The sequence below is a fragment of the Acyrthosiphon pisum genome, chromosome A3, assembly GCF_005508785.2.
Source record: "Acyrthosiphon pisum isolate AL4f chromosome A3, pea_aphid_22Mar2018_4r6ur, whole genome shotgun sequence".
In the NCBI taxonomy this organism is placed as follows: Eukaryota; Metazoa; Arthropoda; class Insecta; order Hemiptera; family Aphididae; genus Acyrthosiphon; species Acyrthosiphon pisum.
This window is the reverse complement of record NC_042496.1, coordinates 9106804-9124488: the sequence shown is the minus strand read 5'-3', so window position 1 is coordinate 9124488 and position 17685 is coordinate 9106804. Positions and strand designations below refer to the sequence as shown.

The following is a 17685-nucleotide window of genomic DNA, read 5'->3' as shown; positions in this document are numbered from 1 at the left end:
AATCCAGTCACAATTTTTTTTTTATATGCTTCTAAAGTTAAAATATTGACAAAATACGTAAAAATGATGAAAATGTGCAAATTATTTTGAGTTAGAAATTCATGAAAAATTTTCTTTTTAAATCTAAGATTTGAAAATGTAATACAAGATTCCACATTAGTTTACTACCTTTTTCAAAAAAAAAAAATGTCTACAAGAAAGTCAAATTAAACTTTTATGAGCGTTTGAAATTCATATTTTTACAACATTTTGATATTTACTCGATTGCTCATGTAACAATTTTCTTATTTTATTGTAAATAAAAAACGAATCAAGATACTTGAAAATTTTACTGAATGTTTATATTAGCATTTTCTATACACGATAAAATTTTGATAATAATTTGACTCTTTTTGAGCTGTTTAAGGACATTGTCAGTTTTCAATTTTTTTAGTTTTGTTTTATTTGTTGGGTAAAAAAGTGTGAAAATTTAATGCAAGCTCCTGATATATTGTTACAATAGTAGTTGACAAATATTAAAAATACATAGGCACAATTTTTTTTATAAGCACTTAAAGATCGAATTTTGTTAAAATTTATCAAATTTAAAATTGATAAATATTTTGTAGTTAAAAATGTATAAAATGTTCAACTTTTATATCTAAGGATTGAAAATTTAAAACGAGATTCCACAGGTAAATAGTTAATTCTGTTCCAAAAAAATCTAAAAGTACATAAACACAGTTTATTTTTATAGTCATTTTAAGTTCAAATTTGGACGAAATTACATATTAAAAACTTAGGATAACTATTTTAGTTATTTTGTTGTGATTGTATAATATTATTCGTGGGTACCTGAAACTTCTAAAGTATACTATTATATATCTATGATAGTATCACGGGTTATATAAGTCAGTGGCGAAAATAGGGAGGGGGGCTCAGTCCCCCCAAAATCACTCAAAGCCCCCTTAAAAGATAATAGTATACCATTCTTAGAAGTATGTACCTATAAATTATAATTTAAAAAAAAATGTGTTAGGGCTTGAGCCCCCCCGCCCCTAAACATTTTTCCTATTTGCGCCACTGTTATAAGTACCTAATGGATGTGATATGATTAATTTGGAATTTATTATTATTACCTATTATAGGTCAATTTTTTTTTAATACCATATAGGTAGATAAGTATCTAATATGTCTTATACCTAGACTGGCATTCAGTCTCCGCTTAGAATCGTTTTTCTTATACAATGATATTATATCATTGAATTAAAATTTAATACCATCCATTATACATTGACCCACTTATCGTAACCTATTGTACAGCAAATTTTTATCTTTATGTTTTTAAAATATGAAATATTTACCGAAAAAATTTCAAAACTATTTTGGTAATTATATTAATTCGTTAGAAATACATTTTTTTCTATTTTTTTTTAATTATGAAGTGTTCCTGTTATACAAGGTCATCTAACTTATTGGTTAAATAGTAACATATGGTTGATATATAAATAGACAGTTGATAAGCATAATTAATTACAATTATTTACAACAAATTTCAGGCATTTACATCGATTAATATATATATAATGATACAATGAAAGAGTTAATTTATAGGTGCAGTAATTTTTTTTTTTTATTAATATATATATTGGAGATTGGAGTTAAGATAGGGCATCATGAGGACGTCCATACCTGACTCGCCGGAGGGTAAGCTTATCGCCGAGTTTGAAATGTTTCGCACTACTGGCGATGTTTAGTTGGCCAAAAAAATTGATCGTGAGATTTTGTGTGTACCAAGTCTTTGATTGATGGGAGTTTGAAATCGGTATGGAGTGCTTCGTTTCTGATAAACCAACGCGCGTTCGATATTGAACGTCATATCTTGGATTGGAAAACTTGGATCTTATTTATGTAGGTTTTGGCACAGTTTCCCCAGATAGGAGCAGCAATGCAGCATAGAGAACTAAAGGTCGTATAATTTGCTTGTTAAGAAGCAGGGAACAATTCCAGCTTAAGGGGATAAAAGTTTAAAGTAAGCAGTACTAAGCAGTCAGTATATTTTACTAGTGTGTATAAATGATATAATATAATATAAAATATTTATTTATACTTATTCATACAGTATCTTTTTTTTTTTTTGGTGGGGGGGGGGGGGTTGAAACATAATATGATGTTTCAGATCAAAATTATGTTTTAGTACTAAATTAAAAACCCAACAGGAATTAACAAGCAATAACTAATAGCGTGTAAGTGTATATAATCATTTTTGTTTTTGTATTTCCACAATTCCACATTTATTTTTTCTTATACAGTGTTAGATATTATTTCAGAAATTATTTTTTTAATATTTTGGGAATTTTTTTTTGATTGACTGGTAGACATCTTTAACATTGTATTGTCAATCAAGGATGAAAAAAAAATATTCATATATTTCAATATTTACATATGTACATAATATCTACAAGTATTAATAATAATTAAATTAAATTATTAATTATGTAAATCAAATACGTTAGACTTCTCATACTACCCAAGGTTCTTGTGTATTTATTTTGCCTGAATTACTATTTTCTTGTTGTGGTTTGTTAGCTTTTCTAAATCTCTCAAGTATCATTGCTTCATAATCCGAAAAAGCCTAAGGAAAGTTATATTTTGTTTATTAATAGTAGTTAACATGTATTGGTGAACATGTTTTAAAACAATTACTTGTGCAGATGAGGTATTTTCTACATGATTGTCATTTGGATTTTGATAAGTTGAAAATATAGTGCTAGGATTTGGAGCAGAAGTATGATTAGTAGTACTCTTTTTAGTGTCTTGTCCATAATCCCCGAGAAAACTCACAATTAGAGGACAATTTGGATAACCAACTTCCAAATTTTTGGCGTTTATCTGGCAAAGTAAAATGTTAATATTAGCACACCAAAATATTTGTATAAAGTTCACCTTAATTTAATTTAAAATCACTTACAGCCGAAGTCTTAGATTTGTACTCAACAAGAGCAACACATTTTTTATTTTCCAGAACCACAACTGTTATTACATCGCCATACTATAATATTGTATAGTGTATTAGACAAATATTAAAATATAATGTTGATAAATTACCTTAGAGAATAATGATGTTAAATTGTCTTTATTATACACTCCATTTTCCTTCCACTTAACTTTTAATTTGAATGAACCAATTTTTTCCTTCTCAGTTTCTTGCTGCCTTAGCAGCTCATTAACACGGGCTCTTTCTTTTGCAAGTAAAGATGAACTTTCTTTTCTTAAACGTTCCAGTTCTTTCTGTACAAAAAAAATTAATTTAAGAACAAAAATTTAACAAAATCTTATACAATATTTACCTCAAAATTGCGTTCCACTGTATTTTTTTGATTTGCTAATGCTTCATTTTCTCTTTTAGCAAGATCATCAATTAATTTCTTTCTTTTTGAATCATACTCTTTTTCTCGTAATTTTGCAGCAATTTTAGCATTTACTAACTTGTCATAAGCCAACTAAAACAAGTACAAATATTTAAAATTAAAATAATATTTACAGTACAAAAGCAAAACATCTTACTCGAGCTGCTGTGTCAGTAAGAATAGTTAAAATTTTAGATAACTGCAAGAACAATTGAGCTGCTTTGGGATTGTCAGGATTTTTATCTGGATGGCATTGTAAAGCTTTCTTCCGATATGCCGTTTTTATCTGAAAGAAAAAGTAAATATTATAGACAATAGTAATACTACAGGAATGATTAAAAATGAATTTACCTCCTTTTCAGTAGCCGATTGTTGGATCTCTAGTATTCCATAAAGATCTAAATCTTTCAAATCTGAATCCATCGTAAAATGGATGCTTAAAAATCTTATGCTAAGAGTTTAGACTTATGAACTGAATTATAAACTTATTAATAACTTAAAATTATGATAGTTGAAAATTAATAATAATATAAAAATTAAAAACGTTGTAGTGTAAATTACCAAAACCAAAATTGAAAAATATTTATTATTTAGTATAATATTGTATTATTTTCAATAATCACGATCTTAAATCGTGTTTTTTCTATTTTGTTATCAGTTAATATACCACATACCACTATACTAGTATACCACAGAATAATTATAATATTCTTTTATCATCATAGACCTTTGAACTAATTGAACCTTTCTGCAATCAGAACTCAGAAGTCAAAACTGGTGTAGTGGTGTCCAACGTATTTCGGTTTCCACTTTCCAATTTGTTTTTGTCGAACGGCGATTGAAATTTGAAGATCTTGAACCTATTCTATAGATTATAGTTCCGACGAATGACGTTCATTACAATTTATGTGATCTGTTTTTAATTTAAATATTTATATTTGTCTCATTTTATTTTGATCAATAGGTACAATAAGGTTCAATACATCACAATGAATTCTGGCATCCCAATTTTTCCAACTATGATCCCAAATATCGTTAACCCATTATGGTTTAGTGTTGATGAGCCTAAAAATGAAGATACAGAACTTATACGAATAGAAAGTATTCACCAAAATTGGGTAAAATTAAGAATATTTACTAAAATATATTATAAATTAATTTAGGATATATTTTAGTTACTTACATTAACAAATAAAATCAATGACAAGGACTTTCCAGTACCAATTGGCAAAACGGCAACTGAAGTAATATATACTTTTTACAATATTTTTATTATGATTTATATTTGTTCTGAATAATTTGTATTGTAAAGTATTTTCTTTTCTTGTTGTAGTTAATCAGTTTATTATAGTTTTATTTTCAGTGATATTATGTGTAGGTGTATAGAAAAATATTTTTTCGATTTTAAAATATGGTTTTTAAATTACCTAATAAGTACCTATTTATTTTAAAATTATAAAGCGTACACAGTTGAGTTATAATACATTTAAAAAATCTGTATAAAGGAAACAAAAATATTTATTTAAATAAATAATTGTTTAGAAACAAGACAACAACATATTATTATTTTGTTTAAGACATAGTTCTTAATAATATTATTCGATTATGTGGAACAAGTCTACTTTACCAGACCCCCTTTTTTCGATTTTTGTTTTCTCAAAATATGCGTTTTGTAATTCTTATTTTTTCTTTTTAAATAGGTGCAAGATGAGGATGATGAAGAAGATGAAGAGGAAGAAGTCAATGCTTCAGATGATAGTGAAACCCATGATGAGGAAGACGATGATGTTGAAATGGATGTTACAAATACATATGATCGAGATTCACCCATTTCTGTTTCTACTAGATAATTCCTAATATTAATTACAGTAAATAATGTTTATGATTTTGGTTCATGATTTTCTCAAATTGTACTCATTTCAATATTATTATCATTATATTATACAACTAAATAAATAAGTTTTTAAATCATTTAGGTATATTTCACTTATTATATTTTTACAATATCAAAATTACTTAATTGATAAAAATTATAAATATAAAAAACTGTATATACTATACATCATAAAAAGGTTACATTTTATTTTGTTTATTTTAATTTAAACATTTTTTTTAGTATATCTATGCAAAATAGGGTTATTCTAATAGGGTTGTCACTTATTATCTTATAAGGTATTTTAACACGTTAAAAATATTTTTCTTACACAGTTAAAATCATTGCAGAACAACTTTCTTTTAAGGTTTTGACTTTTTGAATGAACATGCTTTCATTATTTTAAATTTATATTCTGAACCTGAATTTTTTTCTGATAATTTCAAATGAAATGTGCCCCTGTGAAGAGTTCACCGCAAATATTCATCAATTACTTTGCTCACCAAACATTTTAATTTATTATTAAATGAAACACTTTCAACTGTAATTAACTACGTATATAATATATTCTATATTAAGTACCTACAACTGTACCTACTTTAAATGTAAATAGTTATAATATCTATATTTATTAAATAATATTATGATTTATGATAGTATTATTTCTATTTTATTCTATTTATTTTAATATTCATAGATATTAATATCTAATATCTATGATAATATTAAAATTTAATATATTAAAATATTTAATAATAAATAATAATAATAAAGTAAATAGTAAAATATGATGACTACACCATTTTGTCATGGACCACACGACGTCTGATGAGTGATAAAAATTCGTTCAACATGTGTTATCATTAAGTGTTCAAGGTCATACATTATATTATAGTATTATAGGTATACAAAATGCAGAATAAATATTAAATAATTATGTGCAATCTGCTACACAAGAGCTGAAATTTAAATTGTTTCTGATTAGTGATTATTGATTACTGATTACTGATTAGTAATATTAAAGTATTTTATTTATTATTTTATTTTTATTTTTTAGTATATTGGTATTTGATTAATCGGTTCATCTATCATTGAATTATAATATCAACTACCTATTAATTATTATTTATAACCGATCTTAACTGATTAGTTAATAATATTAATAGTTATGTAATATTAAATTGATTAAATGTCTTTAGAAAAGTAAAATTAATCTCAGTGCGGTGAGGTATGTTAATTAAGATGTTAGGTAGAACAATTGGATTAGGTATTCTGGGTGGTACAGTAGCAACTGCTTACTCCTTTTATGACAATGATTTTAATATTGATTCAGTCGGCATCGTTCGATTTAGTCGAGCTGCCACTACTGTAAGTCTTAGTTTTCATCTCAGAGTGAATGTACGTATAAAACACTAAATTGCATAACCAAAAAATTTTGTCTAGGGATTACATGTGATGTATCATTACAAGACTACTCTGTATGCACCATCAGTTAATAAATCTTTACCAAATTATCAAGAAATAAGATCAAAAGTATGTTAATCTCAGTGTATTTAATTTATTCAAATTTTTATTTGTATTTGTAATAATTTATTAATTTTGTCTAGTCTCATGAGAAAGCTGCTGAATTGTTGCTAGATCTATGTCGCACGAACAAAGGTGTTTATATTAAGATTGGTCAACACATTGGGGCATTAGAAAATCTTTTCCCAAAAGAATATACAGACACATTGAAGGTTTTGCACAGTCAAGCTCCAATTACACCTTTAAAAGAAATTTACAAAGTAATCAAAGAGGATCTCAAACAAGATGTAAGTATAAGTATTTCATAATATGTGTAGGTTTGCACATTTTGTAATAGGTCATACAAATCAGGGATCAAAACCGTTTCAAATTTTAACGGTTACGGATTTAGTTCTTGAGAACGGTTTTCTAAATTTTCTGGTTTTGATTTCGGTTTCAAAAAAGGTTTTTCAAATATTTTATTGGTTTAAAGAACGGTTTTAGAAAATTTTCGGTTTTGGTTTTTGGAACTGTTTTTAAAAATTTCCATTTTATTTTCCTATCTCATTACTGTAGACTCGATTTTTATTATTTATTAACTATTATAAGGGCCGAGTCTAAAGCCCTGAAATATGGCTACTTTGTATAATTAGTGTACAATATACGATATAACAAATTTAGGTTCAGCAAAACTAATTTCGTGTTATTAACTTGAATATTTCGTACCTAGTTTAAGTGCCTCGTGCCTACTTTTGCATTCGACATAATATTGTGTTGTCATATTATGATTGAGACCATTATTCGATTACATTAATATTTAATTGTATATTACAATAACATCACACTATATTATTTGTATTTGCAATTTTGAATCATAAGTTTAGTAATAAATAATAATATATATATTAATATTTCATAATACTCAGTAATTGCATCGCGGGATTTTTATCAATAAATTCGAACATAATAATTTCTTCGTATACAAATACTAGAATTACAAATAGTATAATTAACTTTATGAAATTCAAAGAAACTGACATTAGTTTCAAATTTTAATCGGTTTTTCAAGAACGGTACAAGAACGGTTTTTCAATTCTATGGTTTCGGTTTGGGTTTTGAAAATGGTTTTTTTAAAGTCTTAAGTTTCGGTTACAGTTTTTTAACCGGTGTTTTAAAGCTTTTGGTTCCGGTTCCAGTTCTGATGTTTAGAAATGAGAAAACCGCGGTTTTAACCGGTTTTTTTGGAATACAAAAATTTCCCTGATACAAATACAATATAACACTGTTTCTTTACCTTTACTTACATAACAATAATAATAATATTATGATAGTTATCGTCAGCCTTTTACACAAAATAGGGGACTTTAATGTGGGGGTTTATTATGTTAACAATATACTTTTGAGATACCTAATTTTATTTACATTCATTTCAAAATTAAGTATTTATAATTTATTTTTATGAAAACTATAATTCTCATTAAAGTTATTAGGAATACAGGTTTATTATTTTATCATACACAACAAAGTATAAATTTTTGACACCTTTAAGATTCTGAGCGGAGTGATGAATATATTGTATTTACTTTGATTTACAATGATGTATATGTTTTTTTTTCTGTCTGTCATCAAAATTTATAACAATATAAATTCTCCAATTTCCGACATAGTTACTTTTCTGACAGATAAGTGAATCCAGTTGGTACATTTAGGAGGTTAAAATTGAAAATTCTCAGTAGTTTCAGATAAAATTTCGACAATTTTATTATTATTTTTCTGTTAGAAATTTATAAAAGTTTTTCTTTCCATATCTAACATTATAAATTTAATTAAAGATTATCCAAGAATTTTGTACCGATTGAATTTTAAATTTTTACGATATTGGATTTACTCTAGTAAATTAACGAATTTTATCCATCAATTATTGATACTTTGTTGTAATGCATAAGAATCATGTGTAAGAATAACCGTAGACACTCAACATTTTCACCAAATATTAAAATTACAAATTATTTTAATTCTCAAACTATTTCTTTGAGCTATTTATAGCCATGAGAATTTTTTCACACTAAAATATTTTTCAATAAGAAATTTATAAAATTTATTCTTTTCATAGCTAACATTAGACATTTTAATAAGAGATTCCCCACAAATTGTTTTACCTGTAACAGAAAAAAGTTTGTCTGAAAGTTTTTAGCCATGAGATACTTTTGATTTTTATTAATTTTTTTAATTATTGAATTTGATTGATTAACAAGTATGCTAGGATGACACAACATTCCTGTTCAGAATCGTTTTATTTTTATTTATTAATTTATCATTGAATTCAAATATAACACATTCATTACAATGACATACTCAACAATGACTGTACAGCAGAGTGGCACCCACTTATCCACTTTTTTTAAACTTGGTATTAAAATATTCATTAAAACTCGATACTATTAGTTTTAAGTATGGTTTATAAAAAACAAAAGTTACATGGACAGAGTTATAAGTTATAACTATTGAGTATTATAATTTATAACAATTTGATGGCACTAAAAATTATTTTCTCAAGAATACCAATTTTTTTCTCTCTTCATAAATCTTTAGTACAAAATTGTTTTAAAATGAAACATTGAAATTGGAATTATTTGATAACCCATCCAAAATTATTCACAACCTCGAATGAATCTCTAAGGTTGAAACATTGTGATATTGTACGAGTTAAATATATTATGTTAACAAGTTCATATTATTTATAATTAAAGGTCGATCAATTATTTAGTGAAATAGATCCAAAGCCACTGGGTGCAGCATCATTGGCTCAAGTACATAAAGCAAAATTACGATCAACAGGAGAAAATGTTGCTATTAAAGTGCAGCACTCATATGTCCGAGGAGATGCCAAAATAGATATTGCTATAATTGAGGTAACCTACTATTATATTAACAATACAAATTAGTGGTGAATATTGCTGAGAAATATTATACTGTCCCAAAACAGATCTATTAGCAGCTTTAAGACTTACCAGTGTCTGGGCATGCTCATTCAGTTGTGCTTTTCTGGATGATTTTTATTATTAATATTAAAGTATTAAACTGTGCCAAGTACGAGTTAAAATTTGAAAAACAAATGAGCATGCCCATGCTTTGGAGCCATAATTCACCACTGATATAAATATTATCCCTAAACACTATGTTAATATATACCAATATGTTTGTTTATGTTTTTTTTAAAATAAGTAATAATGTAGATTACATTGTTTTAGACTTTAGTGAACATTGGTTCCTATATTTTTCCTGATTTTAAATTTCAATGGCTTGTGAAACAAACAAAACAGAATATACCAAAAGAATTAGATTTTACAATTGAAGCACAAAATACTGAAACTATTAGATCAATGTTCAAACACTTGAAGTGGTTAAAGGTATTGTTTTTATGAGCAAGTGTATTCAAATGCATATTTATTTATTTTATAATATATATAAAATAACCCGCCTAAAACTATTTAAAAATTCATACTAAATAATATATTAATTTCTAGATACCAAAAATATACAATGAGTATAGTTCGTCGAGAATTTTAACATTGGAGTTTTTTGAAGGCGGACAAATCAATGATCTTGATTACATTAATCAAAATAAGTAAGCATTTAACATTTTAACCTTATATGTAACGCATTAACATCTAATTGTTATTAAAAAACAAAATGAAATAAGAATATATATTATACTAGTGTTTAATTAGTATTTAATACATACTAAGTATAATATTTTATCACATATGTTAATCAATATACAATTTGACATGAATACAAATGATCGAAATTCATAATTACATAAATTTAGATTGAAAGTAGATGAAATATCTGACAAATTGGGAAGTTTATATAGTGAAATGATATTTAAAAATGGATTTGTGCATAGTGATCCTCATCCAGGTAATCTGTTGGTAAACAAAGATAAAAATGGTCAATTGAATTTAATACTTTTAGACCACGGACTTTACGCTGTAAGCTTTGAATTTAAATAATAAAGTATTCAACTGTTTATTTTTTTTTTAATTTACTTTTTATTTCAGATATTATCTGATAGCTTTAGACGTACATATGCAAAATTATGGATGAGTATATTGGACAATAATCATGATAAAATGAAAAAATACTGTACCAAACTAGGAGTAGCTGAAATGTATGGTTTACTCGTATGTATGGTAGCTGGACGCACTTGGGATTCAGTTCAAGATGGCATTATTACTAAGAAATTAACTGACGCCGAAGTAATTAAAAAATTATAATATTATTAAAAATATAGTAACAATGTTCTTTTTTATTTTACAGAAAGAAAAATTTCAAAGTGGAATTCCATTAGTGTTGACTGAAACTTTGTATATTCTGGAAACTGTAAATCCTCAAATTTTGTTATTACTTAAAACTAATGACTTAATACGGGGTATTGATACAACTTTGGGAACACTATCAAAGTAAATTATTTTATTTGTTTATAGAACTATTAAAAATGTAAAATGTAATTTGTTATTATATATATAGGTTAACATCTTTACGTCCAATGACTGTAACCTGCATAAATACCATATATGATAAACCATTATACCAAAGTTCATTTTGGACCAGATTAAGTATTCAACTCAGAAAACAATGGTCACTTTTAAGAGCTAAGATATTTTTTTTCTGGCTCAGTATTATTGATACAGCTTAGTCTTAAAAACTACATGAAATCAAGTTAATTAATAAAAATATTTTTTCATAAACAGTAGTTTTATTTTTATTATTTAATTTAACAAAAAATTATGTTAACATATTTTGAGAGGAATGTGTTCTTATTTTGTCATAAATTTAATCTATGATGGTATATTATAATATATTTTCAGTATTATGATTTACAGTATAGAGCATCAATTTGTATGTTATAAACTAGTTTAATATGATTTAAATGTTGGTAAGTCGGGGCATGTCCCATTTGTGGTTGGCGTAACCCGCATTGTATTTACTTACATTGTACTGTTATTGTAATTTAATTGTGCACTTTGTGAAGCATCGAACCTATATACTATATAAAAAAAAATAAGGAAAACAGTCTTGTGCTTCTCAAAGGGTAATTGAGCTACCATGCTACTGTGTATAATTGTCTACAAACAATGCTGCATGGGGAGAAATAATACAACACAATTCCAGCCTCCCATGTTTGTAGTTCATAACCAAAACGAAAAAAAATTGATCCATAAGATCTGAGGATTTAACTATTGTTCATATCATCCAATTGATTTTAAAACAACTACATTTACATATATTATATTCAATATTCATTATTAAAGCAAAAAATGGTGGCTATGAGGGTGAGCATCACTATCTTAAATCATGCAACAAAATAAATTAATAAGTAAACAATTTCATGTACCAAGCTTGGTGTCCATATAATTGTGAGGAAATTGTATAGCGAAAAAAAATAGCGCTTGGTGCGGTATGTAAATTTATTGTGGTATATATTTTGGGAAATAAGTTGTATATAGTTAAATATTATTGTTCTAGTAATACAAAATTGAAAATTTTCAATAAAATATGAGTGAATTTAATAAGTTAAAAATAAAATTAATATAGGTACTTTTGATTAATAAACTTAATTCAACAAAGTCATAGAAAGCTAGAAAAGTAAGTAAAGTATTGATTATAATAAATAACTAGAGGGCCCGTGGGATTCACGTTAAAAAGCGGAAAAGTATTAGCAAATTCAGAGTCCCAACTATGATAGGTATTAGTTAGTTATTGGAACCATGACAAAATAGATTTATTTTAAAATAGATCTATTTTGTCATGATTGGAACTGAACAGTGAACATTGAACATACAAAATCCTGGATCGAGGCGTTTCAGTGTATACTATATTGCAGTATTGCATCATGCAATTTGCATGTCGCACGATTTTGCTAACTTAATACAAACATAATCTGAATTTCTCTGTTATCAAACGCTTACTTTAGGTTATAGAATTTTCTCTATGTTAACAATTTACCATGGTCAAAAAAAGCTTTTATTTTTTATAAAACAATTTTCATAGCGCTAGTTCTGTTTAATACTGACAATGGAGATTCATTTCGGTATACTTTTCTATATTCGTTGGGCTACCATACTATCGTGATGGAACGGAATCATAGAATAATAGATTCGGCATATGTAGAAACTCCTTGATAAAACGTTATCACTAATAGTGTATTGAATTATTCCAAGATTTGAGTCGGAAACTCCGAATATTCTAATCTGTCGACTGTCCTATGATTTGAGTTTTGTATCATACTATTTTAGAATTAGCAGTTACCTTTATATTTATTAATGTCACACAAACTACTTTAAATTGTTTAACTCATAAATCATAACTCAGACTGAAAATATGTCTCTTACAATAGCCCAGATCCGCCAACATCTCAGCCACTTGGCTAACGCACAAACATCTCATAAAGATCAAGTTGACAAGTGAGATATTTTTATTAGATATTTCAAAAACTAACATTGTTAATTATTAATTAATAATATTAAATTGTTATAGATATAGAAGCTTATTAAACAATGTCTTATCAAATACTGGTGACAACATCATCGAGGCATTAAAAGTATTTGTTGAAGCTAGTAAGTAGTCGTTTGTCACATTTTTATGTATTGCACTAGTAGTTTACTATACAAATTTTAATGAATAAAATATTTTTGATATTATTAGTTGTTAATGAAAATGTCAGCTTGGTAATATCTCGTCAAATATTATCTGATGTCAGTACACAACTCTTACCTGATTTGCCTGATGGACAGTCTAAATTATTGGCTCATTTCACACTGGAAAAAGTGAGAATAGGTAAATACAATCTGTCATAAATTCAATAATTAATTTGATTTTTTCTTATAGATTCAACCAAGAGTAATTTCTTTTGAAGAGCAGGTTGCTAATGTTCGTCAACATTTAGCATCTATTTATGAAAGAGAAAACAATTGGAAGGAAGCAGCATCAGTACTTGTTGGTATACCGCTCGAAACAGGACAAAAGTATTCATTAATGTATATTTTTTGATTTTGATGATACTAAACATTTTATAACTCATAGAAAATATACTGTTGATTACAAATTGGAAACATACATGAAAATTGCACGCCTGTATTTGGAAGACGATGATCCGATGCTTGCAGAGTCTTACATCAACAGGGCTTCATTATTACAAGTAATATTAAGCTATTATTAATTAATTTTTTTCAAAAAAAATATTATTTTATATTTTTCTATCATTTAGACTGAATCCAAAAATGAGAAACTACAAATATGTTACAAAGTATGTTATGCAAGAGTATTGGACTATCGTCGTAAGTTTATTGAAGCTGCTCAAAGGTACAATGAATTGTCCTATAGGTCAATTATTTCAGAAGAAGAGCGTATGGCTGCTTTAAAAAATGCCCTCATCTGTACTGTATTAGCATCTGCAGGTAAGTCATATCCATATGAGTCGCAAATTATTCAAAGTTTCGTCATCTCAGTCTCTTGCATGTGGAACAATGCATAAATGAGTTCACTAAGATAGAAAGAGTTATTATTGCTAAAACATTTATTTGGCAATCAACATTGTCAAGGGAAATTTTATATTATGTGCCTAAATTTATCATAATTTACAGCCAATGTTGTGAATTGATTTTTGTTGTGCCCCACAGTCTACATGTGAGATTCCAAAATAAATTATAAAATTTTTTTTGTAGGCCAACAACGCAGCCGAATGCTGGCCACATTGTTTAAAGATGAAAGATGTCAAAGTCTACCAGAATTTTCAATCCTTGAAAAAATGTATTTAGATCGCATAATTAGACCCAATGAAATTGCTCAATTGGATGCAATGTTACAACCACATCAGAAGGCAAAAACAGTAGATGGTAATTATTTGCAACGACTCAATAAAATCACATAACATTTTTATATATTATAGGTTCAACCATATTGAATCGAGCTATCATTGAACACAACTTATTATCAGCAAGTAAACTTTATAAAAATATGAAAATCTTGGAGCTTGGCCGTTTATTGGGCATTGAATCAGTTAAAGCAGAAAAAATTGCAGGACAAATGATATCGGAAGGACGGATGGAAGGTTCAATTGATCAAGTAGACTCTTATGTCCACTTTAAGTGTAAGTAATTTATTTGTTTTGACCCATGTTCTTTAGCTCATATTATGTACATGGATTTTTTTACAGCTCAAAAATTATTGCCAACTTGGGATAAGAAAATTGAAGCTCTGTGCTATCATGTCAATCATATAATTGAACTCATGTCTGCAGATCCAAAAGTACGTGAATGGATGAATAAACATTTAGATGATCAAATGACATTATAACGAGAGCAACTGATATAAATTATATTTTTCCTAATTAATTTTAAACAAATACACTGAATTTTAATGTAGTAAAAATACTCTTATGATTATGTTTAATAATCCTACGTTTACTGACAATACATTTTGTCTACATAACGTACAATAAATTTGGCATACATTTGTCGCTTACAAAGCAAGTTCCAAGCCGATACCAAATTTGTGACCGCCTTGGTTGAACTGACGACATTCCAATAAGCTGGCCAATGTCAATGTAACACCTAAAATTAAATTTATGTTACTTATAATTATATTATTTGTGTAATGACAAATTATGGAAACATACCATCTTTGATTTTAATACCAGAACCTAGGCACAACTGACTCTTGTTATTGATCTTGGCTCGCAACTTAACATCATTGTTTAGTTGGTATTGGGTACCAACAGCAAGCGAAGAATCATTGTTTTCAGATGACCAAGAAACTTGCAAACCCAAATCTAATTGATCAGATAATTTTTGGAAAACTGAGCCGCCAAACAACTTGTTATCATTTCTGTAGAACATATAATAATTAATAATAGTTAAATAGTTTAAAGACAGTTTAATTTATGGCTATTTTACTTACACAGTGGTGGTGAACACAAATTGTTTAGCTATATAGCTGAGAGCAAGATTGTTAGACTGTAATGATTTGTCGCTGGTATTATATTTAACATTGAAACCTCCCAACCATCCTAAAAAAATAATATACTAATTAGTTATACATAGTTAGTATTTAAATATGACATAATTCATGTACCATTGTAAGCAACTACAGCAGAAGCATTAATAACAGGTTTCAATGCTTTAAACTCAGTGTCCAAGTTGAGCGAGACGAAATCATTTTTGTATTCAGACTTCACTCTCACAGCCTTAGTTCTTTGGAAAATTAAAATTAGGTTCAATAATATATTAAATTTTATTGAATTTGATTTAAACTTACTGTTTCTTGCGGTCAAATGTACCATCAGTTGTAAGTTTGACACCAGGTAACAATCCGCTTATAGAAGCTTCAGTAGTCATGACATCATTTGTGTTCCATTTCTCAACCAACGTAAATACTTTACAAATTAAAATTTATTAAAAATTGAACACAATTTGCTGACATCTAAGTATGGTAAATTAATTAGGCAGGTAGTGTCTATGTGCAAATAATATTATAAGTATACTGATAAATAAATTTGGCATATTCATCGAAACCGATTTAAATTGTTTGACTAATGAGATAAGGGGAAGTATGAAAATGCTAAACGACCTTTAATTGGGAATGACTCACAGTATTTAGATTTGTTAATCACATATTTTGTTTCCAAATTTGCATTTACGGCGCCCGAGACCAAATGCTGAGTACCACCAGCCTTGATTTCCACGTTTTGATTGGTCTTCAGGTCTAACTTGAGAACGTCAAATACATATCCGGTGTTGAATACGTCGCGTGCGGCTTTGCCGAGATCACTGTATGAAGGAGGAGCCATCTTTATTGGTATTTTAAGCGGAGTTCTGAAAGAAACGGAATGAAAAATAAAATAATATTATTTTCAAGATAAAAAAAGTTAATGCAATTTCTCCAAGCCCCGTTAACGCGGCTGTCAAGTGAACGGTGGAGGAAGTGTGCGGGGGAATGTCATTTCGACGACACTAAATCGCACTACCGGCCACAAGCCCGCAAGGCATAGAAGGTCAGACGGCAATTGAGTTACAAAATTCGGTTTTGTGGACGGGCTAATGGTATGACTTACCTTTGAATATTCAAGAGAGTCCAAAAATGGTTCGAACACCAAAAACTGAAAGTTTAGTGTTGAGGAGGTGTGCACGAGCAGAGAGAAAATGAAGAGAATCAGAAATGAAGTTTCGGTAATCGGTGATACGAGCCACGGCAGTGCAGGCGTCACCGGGTCACGTGATAAGATTGGCGAAAAAATAGGTGAAAAAAAAAAATGTCCGTCCAAAATGGATAAAATATATTTTCAACTAACGTTCAGGACAGAAACAGTGTGGGAAATGTTTGCAAAAATAACTTTTAAACGACAATACTTCTTGACAATAAAATTTGTATTTGTTAATCAAATTTCGATTGAAATTGGACGGAATATTGAAATTTTTTGTTTCATGGAAGAAAAAGATTCAGTACTGGACAATGAATAAACCTATAAACCATGGTTTAAACCACAGTTATATGAAAATACTATTATTTTATTATTTTAATACTACAAGTTACAAATAATAACTTACTATAGTAAATGGTATTATTTGAATATACTATTTTTTTTAAATACGATATATTTTTATATATCTGTAGTTTAAACACAGAACAATATCATTGATATTGCTATGAACCATTATGGCTGATGGACCACCTATAAACTATAGAAGAAATCACTAGACGGGATTGTTGAAAGAGAAAAGTTCTGTACCGTTCAAGACAAAACTGTAGCCCAAAACATGTGTTTTCTCAAACCAAAACTTAACATCTACTTAACATTGTTTGATGTTTGTATCAACGGTATGTATAATCAGTTTATAGACAATTAACAAAATTTAT

At 27.7% G+C, this 17685-nt stretch overlaps 6 protein-coding genes across 7 annotated transcripts in view; 4 read left to right on the top strand and 2 right to left on the bottom strand.

Annotated features, from left to right (window-relative positions):
* Positions 1–2230: 2230 nt before the first annotated feature.
* Positions 2231–3986, bottom strand: LOC100167006 (dnaJ homolog subfamily C member 17-like). The gene is given in 7 exon segments (NM_001246073.1): positions 2231–2614; positions 2686–2871; positions 2951–3031; positions 3088–3270; positions 3330–3482; positions 3547–3675; positions 3741–3986. Coding segments are annotated over 7 exon segments (918 nt in total). The 5' UTR covers positions 3813–3986; the 3' UTR covers positions 2231–2500.
* A 184-nt stretch (positions 3987–4170) lies between these two features.
* On the top strand, positions 4171–5449 carry LOC100164994 (uncharacterized protein C11orf51-like). Its single transcript, NM_001162175.2, is given in 3 exon segments — positions 4171–4507; positions 4565–4633; positions 5090–5449. Coding segments are annotated over 3 exon segments (348 nt in total). The 5' UTR covers positions 4171–4378; the 3' UTR covers positions 5240–5449.
* Positions 5450–6181: 732 nt separating this feature from the next.
* Positions 6182–11524, top strand: LOC100162906 (uncharacterized aarF domain-containing protein kinase 1). Its single transcript, XM_001952147.4, has 10 exons — positions 6182–6630; positions 6706–6795; positions 6870–7073; positions 9516–9677; positions 10017–10175; positions 10293–10393; positions 10598–10760; positions 10830–11027; positions 11089–11231; positions 11299–11524. The coding sequence occupies exons 1-10, from the start codon at positions 6493–6495 to the stop codon at positions 11465–11467; spliced, it is 1527 nt and encodes a 508-aa protein (XP_001952182.2). The 5' UTR covers positions 6182–6492; the 3' UTR covers positions 11468–11524.
* A 1474-nt stretch (positions 11525–12998) lies between these two features.
* On the top strand, positions 12999–15203 carry LOC100160888 (COP9 signalosome complex subunit 4). The gene is made up of 9 exons (XM_001952174.5): positions 12999–13235; positions 13309–13388; positions 13477–13598; positions 13660–13796; positions 13855–13969; positions 14039–14228; positions 14496–14666; positions 14720–14920; positions 14987–15203. The coding sequence occupies exons 1-9, from the start codon at positions 13153–13155 to the stop codon at positions 15124–15126; spliced, it is 1239 nt and encodes a 412-aa protein (XP_001952209.1). The 5' UTR covers positions 12999–13152; the 3' UTR covers positions 15127–15203.
* LOC100158822 (voltage-dependent anion-selective channel) lies at positions 15116–17043 on the bottom strand. Its single transcript, XM_001952240.5, has 7 exons — positions 16883–17043; positions 16420–16643; positions 16087–16204; positions 15904–16022; positions 15730–15838; positions 15449–15657; positions 15116–15383 (listed from the first exon to the last, which is right to left on the bottom strand). The coding sequence occupies exons 2-7, from the start codon at positions 16616–16618 to the stop codon at positions 15292–15294; spliced, it is 846 nt and encodes a 281-aa protein (XP_001952275.1). The 5' UTR covers positions 16619–16643; positions 16883–17043; the 3' UTR covers positions 15116–15291.
* A 408-nt stretch (positions 17044–17451) lies between these two features.
* Positions 17452–17685, top strand: part of LOC100164949 (lachesin) — a 113425-nt gene continuing 113191 nt past the window's right edge. For both annotated transcript variants that reach the window (XM_001952813.5, XM_008183886.3), the window contains exon 1: positions 17452–17646. In XM_001952813.5, coding sequence (XP_001952848.2) covers positions 17632–17646 — 15 coding nt within the window. In that variant the 5' untranslated portion in view covers positions 17452–17631. The remainder of the gene's footprint in view (positions 17647–17685) is intronic.

What these genes read in the sequence shown, in the direction of transcription:
- LOC100162906 (XM_001952147.4), top strand. Translation starts at nt 6,493, where the DNA reads ATGTTAATTAAGATGTTAGGTAGAACAATTGGATTAGGTATTCTGGGT. An exon ending in GATTACATTAATCAAAATAA is followed by an intron (nt 10,394 to 10,597) that starts GTAAGCATTTAA and finishes ACATAAATTTAG; the next exon opens with ATTGAAAGTAGATGAAATAT. An exon ending in ACTTTGGGAACACTATCAAA is followed by an intron (nt 11,232 to 11,298) that starts GTAAATTATTTT and finishes TTATATATATAG; the next exon opens with GTTAACATCTTTACGTCCAA.
- LOC100158822 (XM_001952240.5), bottom strand. Translation starts at nt 16,618, where the DNA reads ATGGCTCCTCCTTCATACAGTGATCTCGGCAAAGCCGCACGCGACGTA. An exon ending in GATTAACAAATCTAAATACT is followed by an intron (nt 16,205 to 16,419) that starts GTGAGTCATTCC and finishes TAATTTGTAAAG; the next exon opens with TATTTACGTTGGTTGAGAAA. An exon ending in ACATTTGACCGCAAGAAACA is followed by an intron (nt 16,023 to 16,086) that starts GTAAGTTTAAAT and finishes AATTTTCCAAAG; the next exon opens with AACTAAGGCTGTGAGAGTGA.
- LOC100160888 (XM_001952174.5), top strand. Translation starts at nt 13,153, where the DNA reads ATGTCTCTTACAATAGCCCAGATCCGCCAACATCTCAGCCACTTGGCT. An exon ending in TACTGTATTAGCATCTGCAG is followed by an intron (nt 14,229 to 14,495) that starts GTAAGTCATATC and finishes TTTTTTTTGTAG; the next exon opens with GCCAACAACGCAGCCGAATG. An exon ending in GAAGGCAAAAACAGTAGATG is followed by an intron (nt 14,667 to 14,719) that starts GTAATTATTTGC and finishes TATATATTATAG; the next exon opens with GTTCAACCATATTGAATCGA.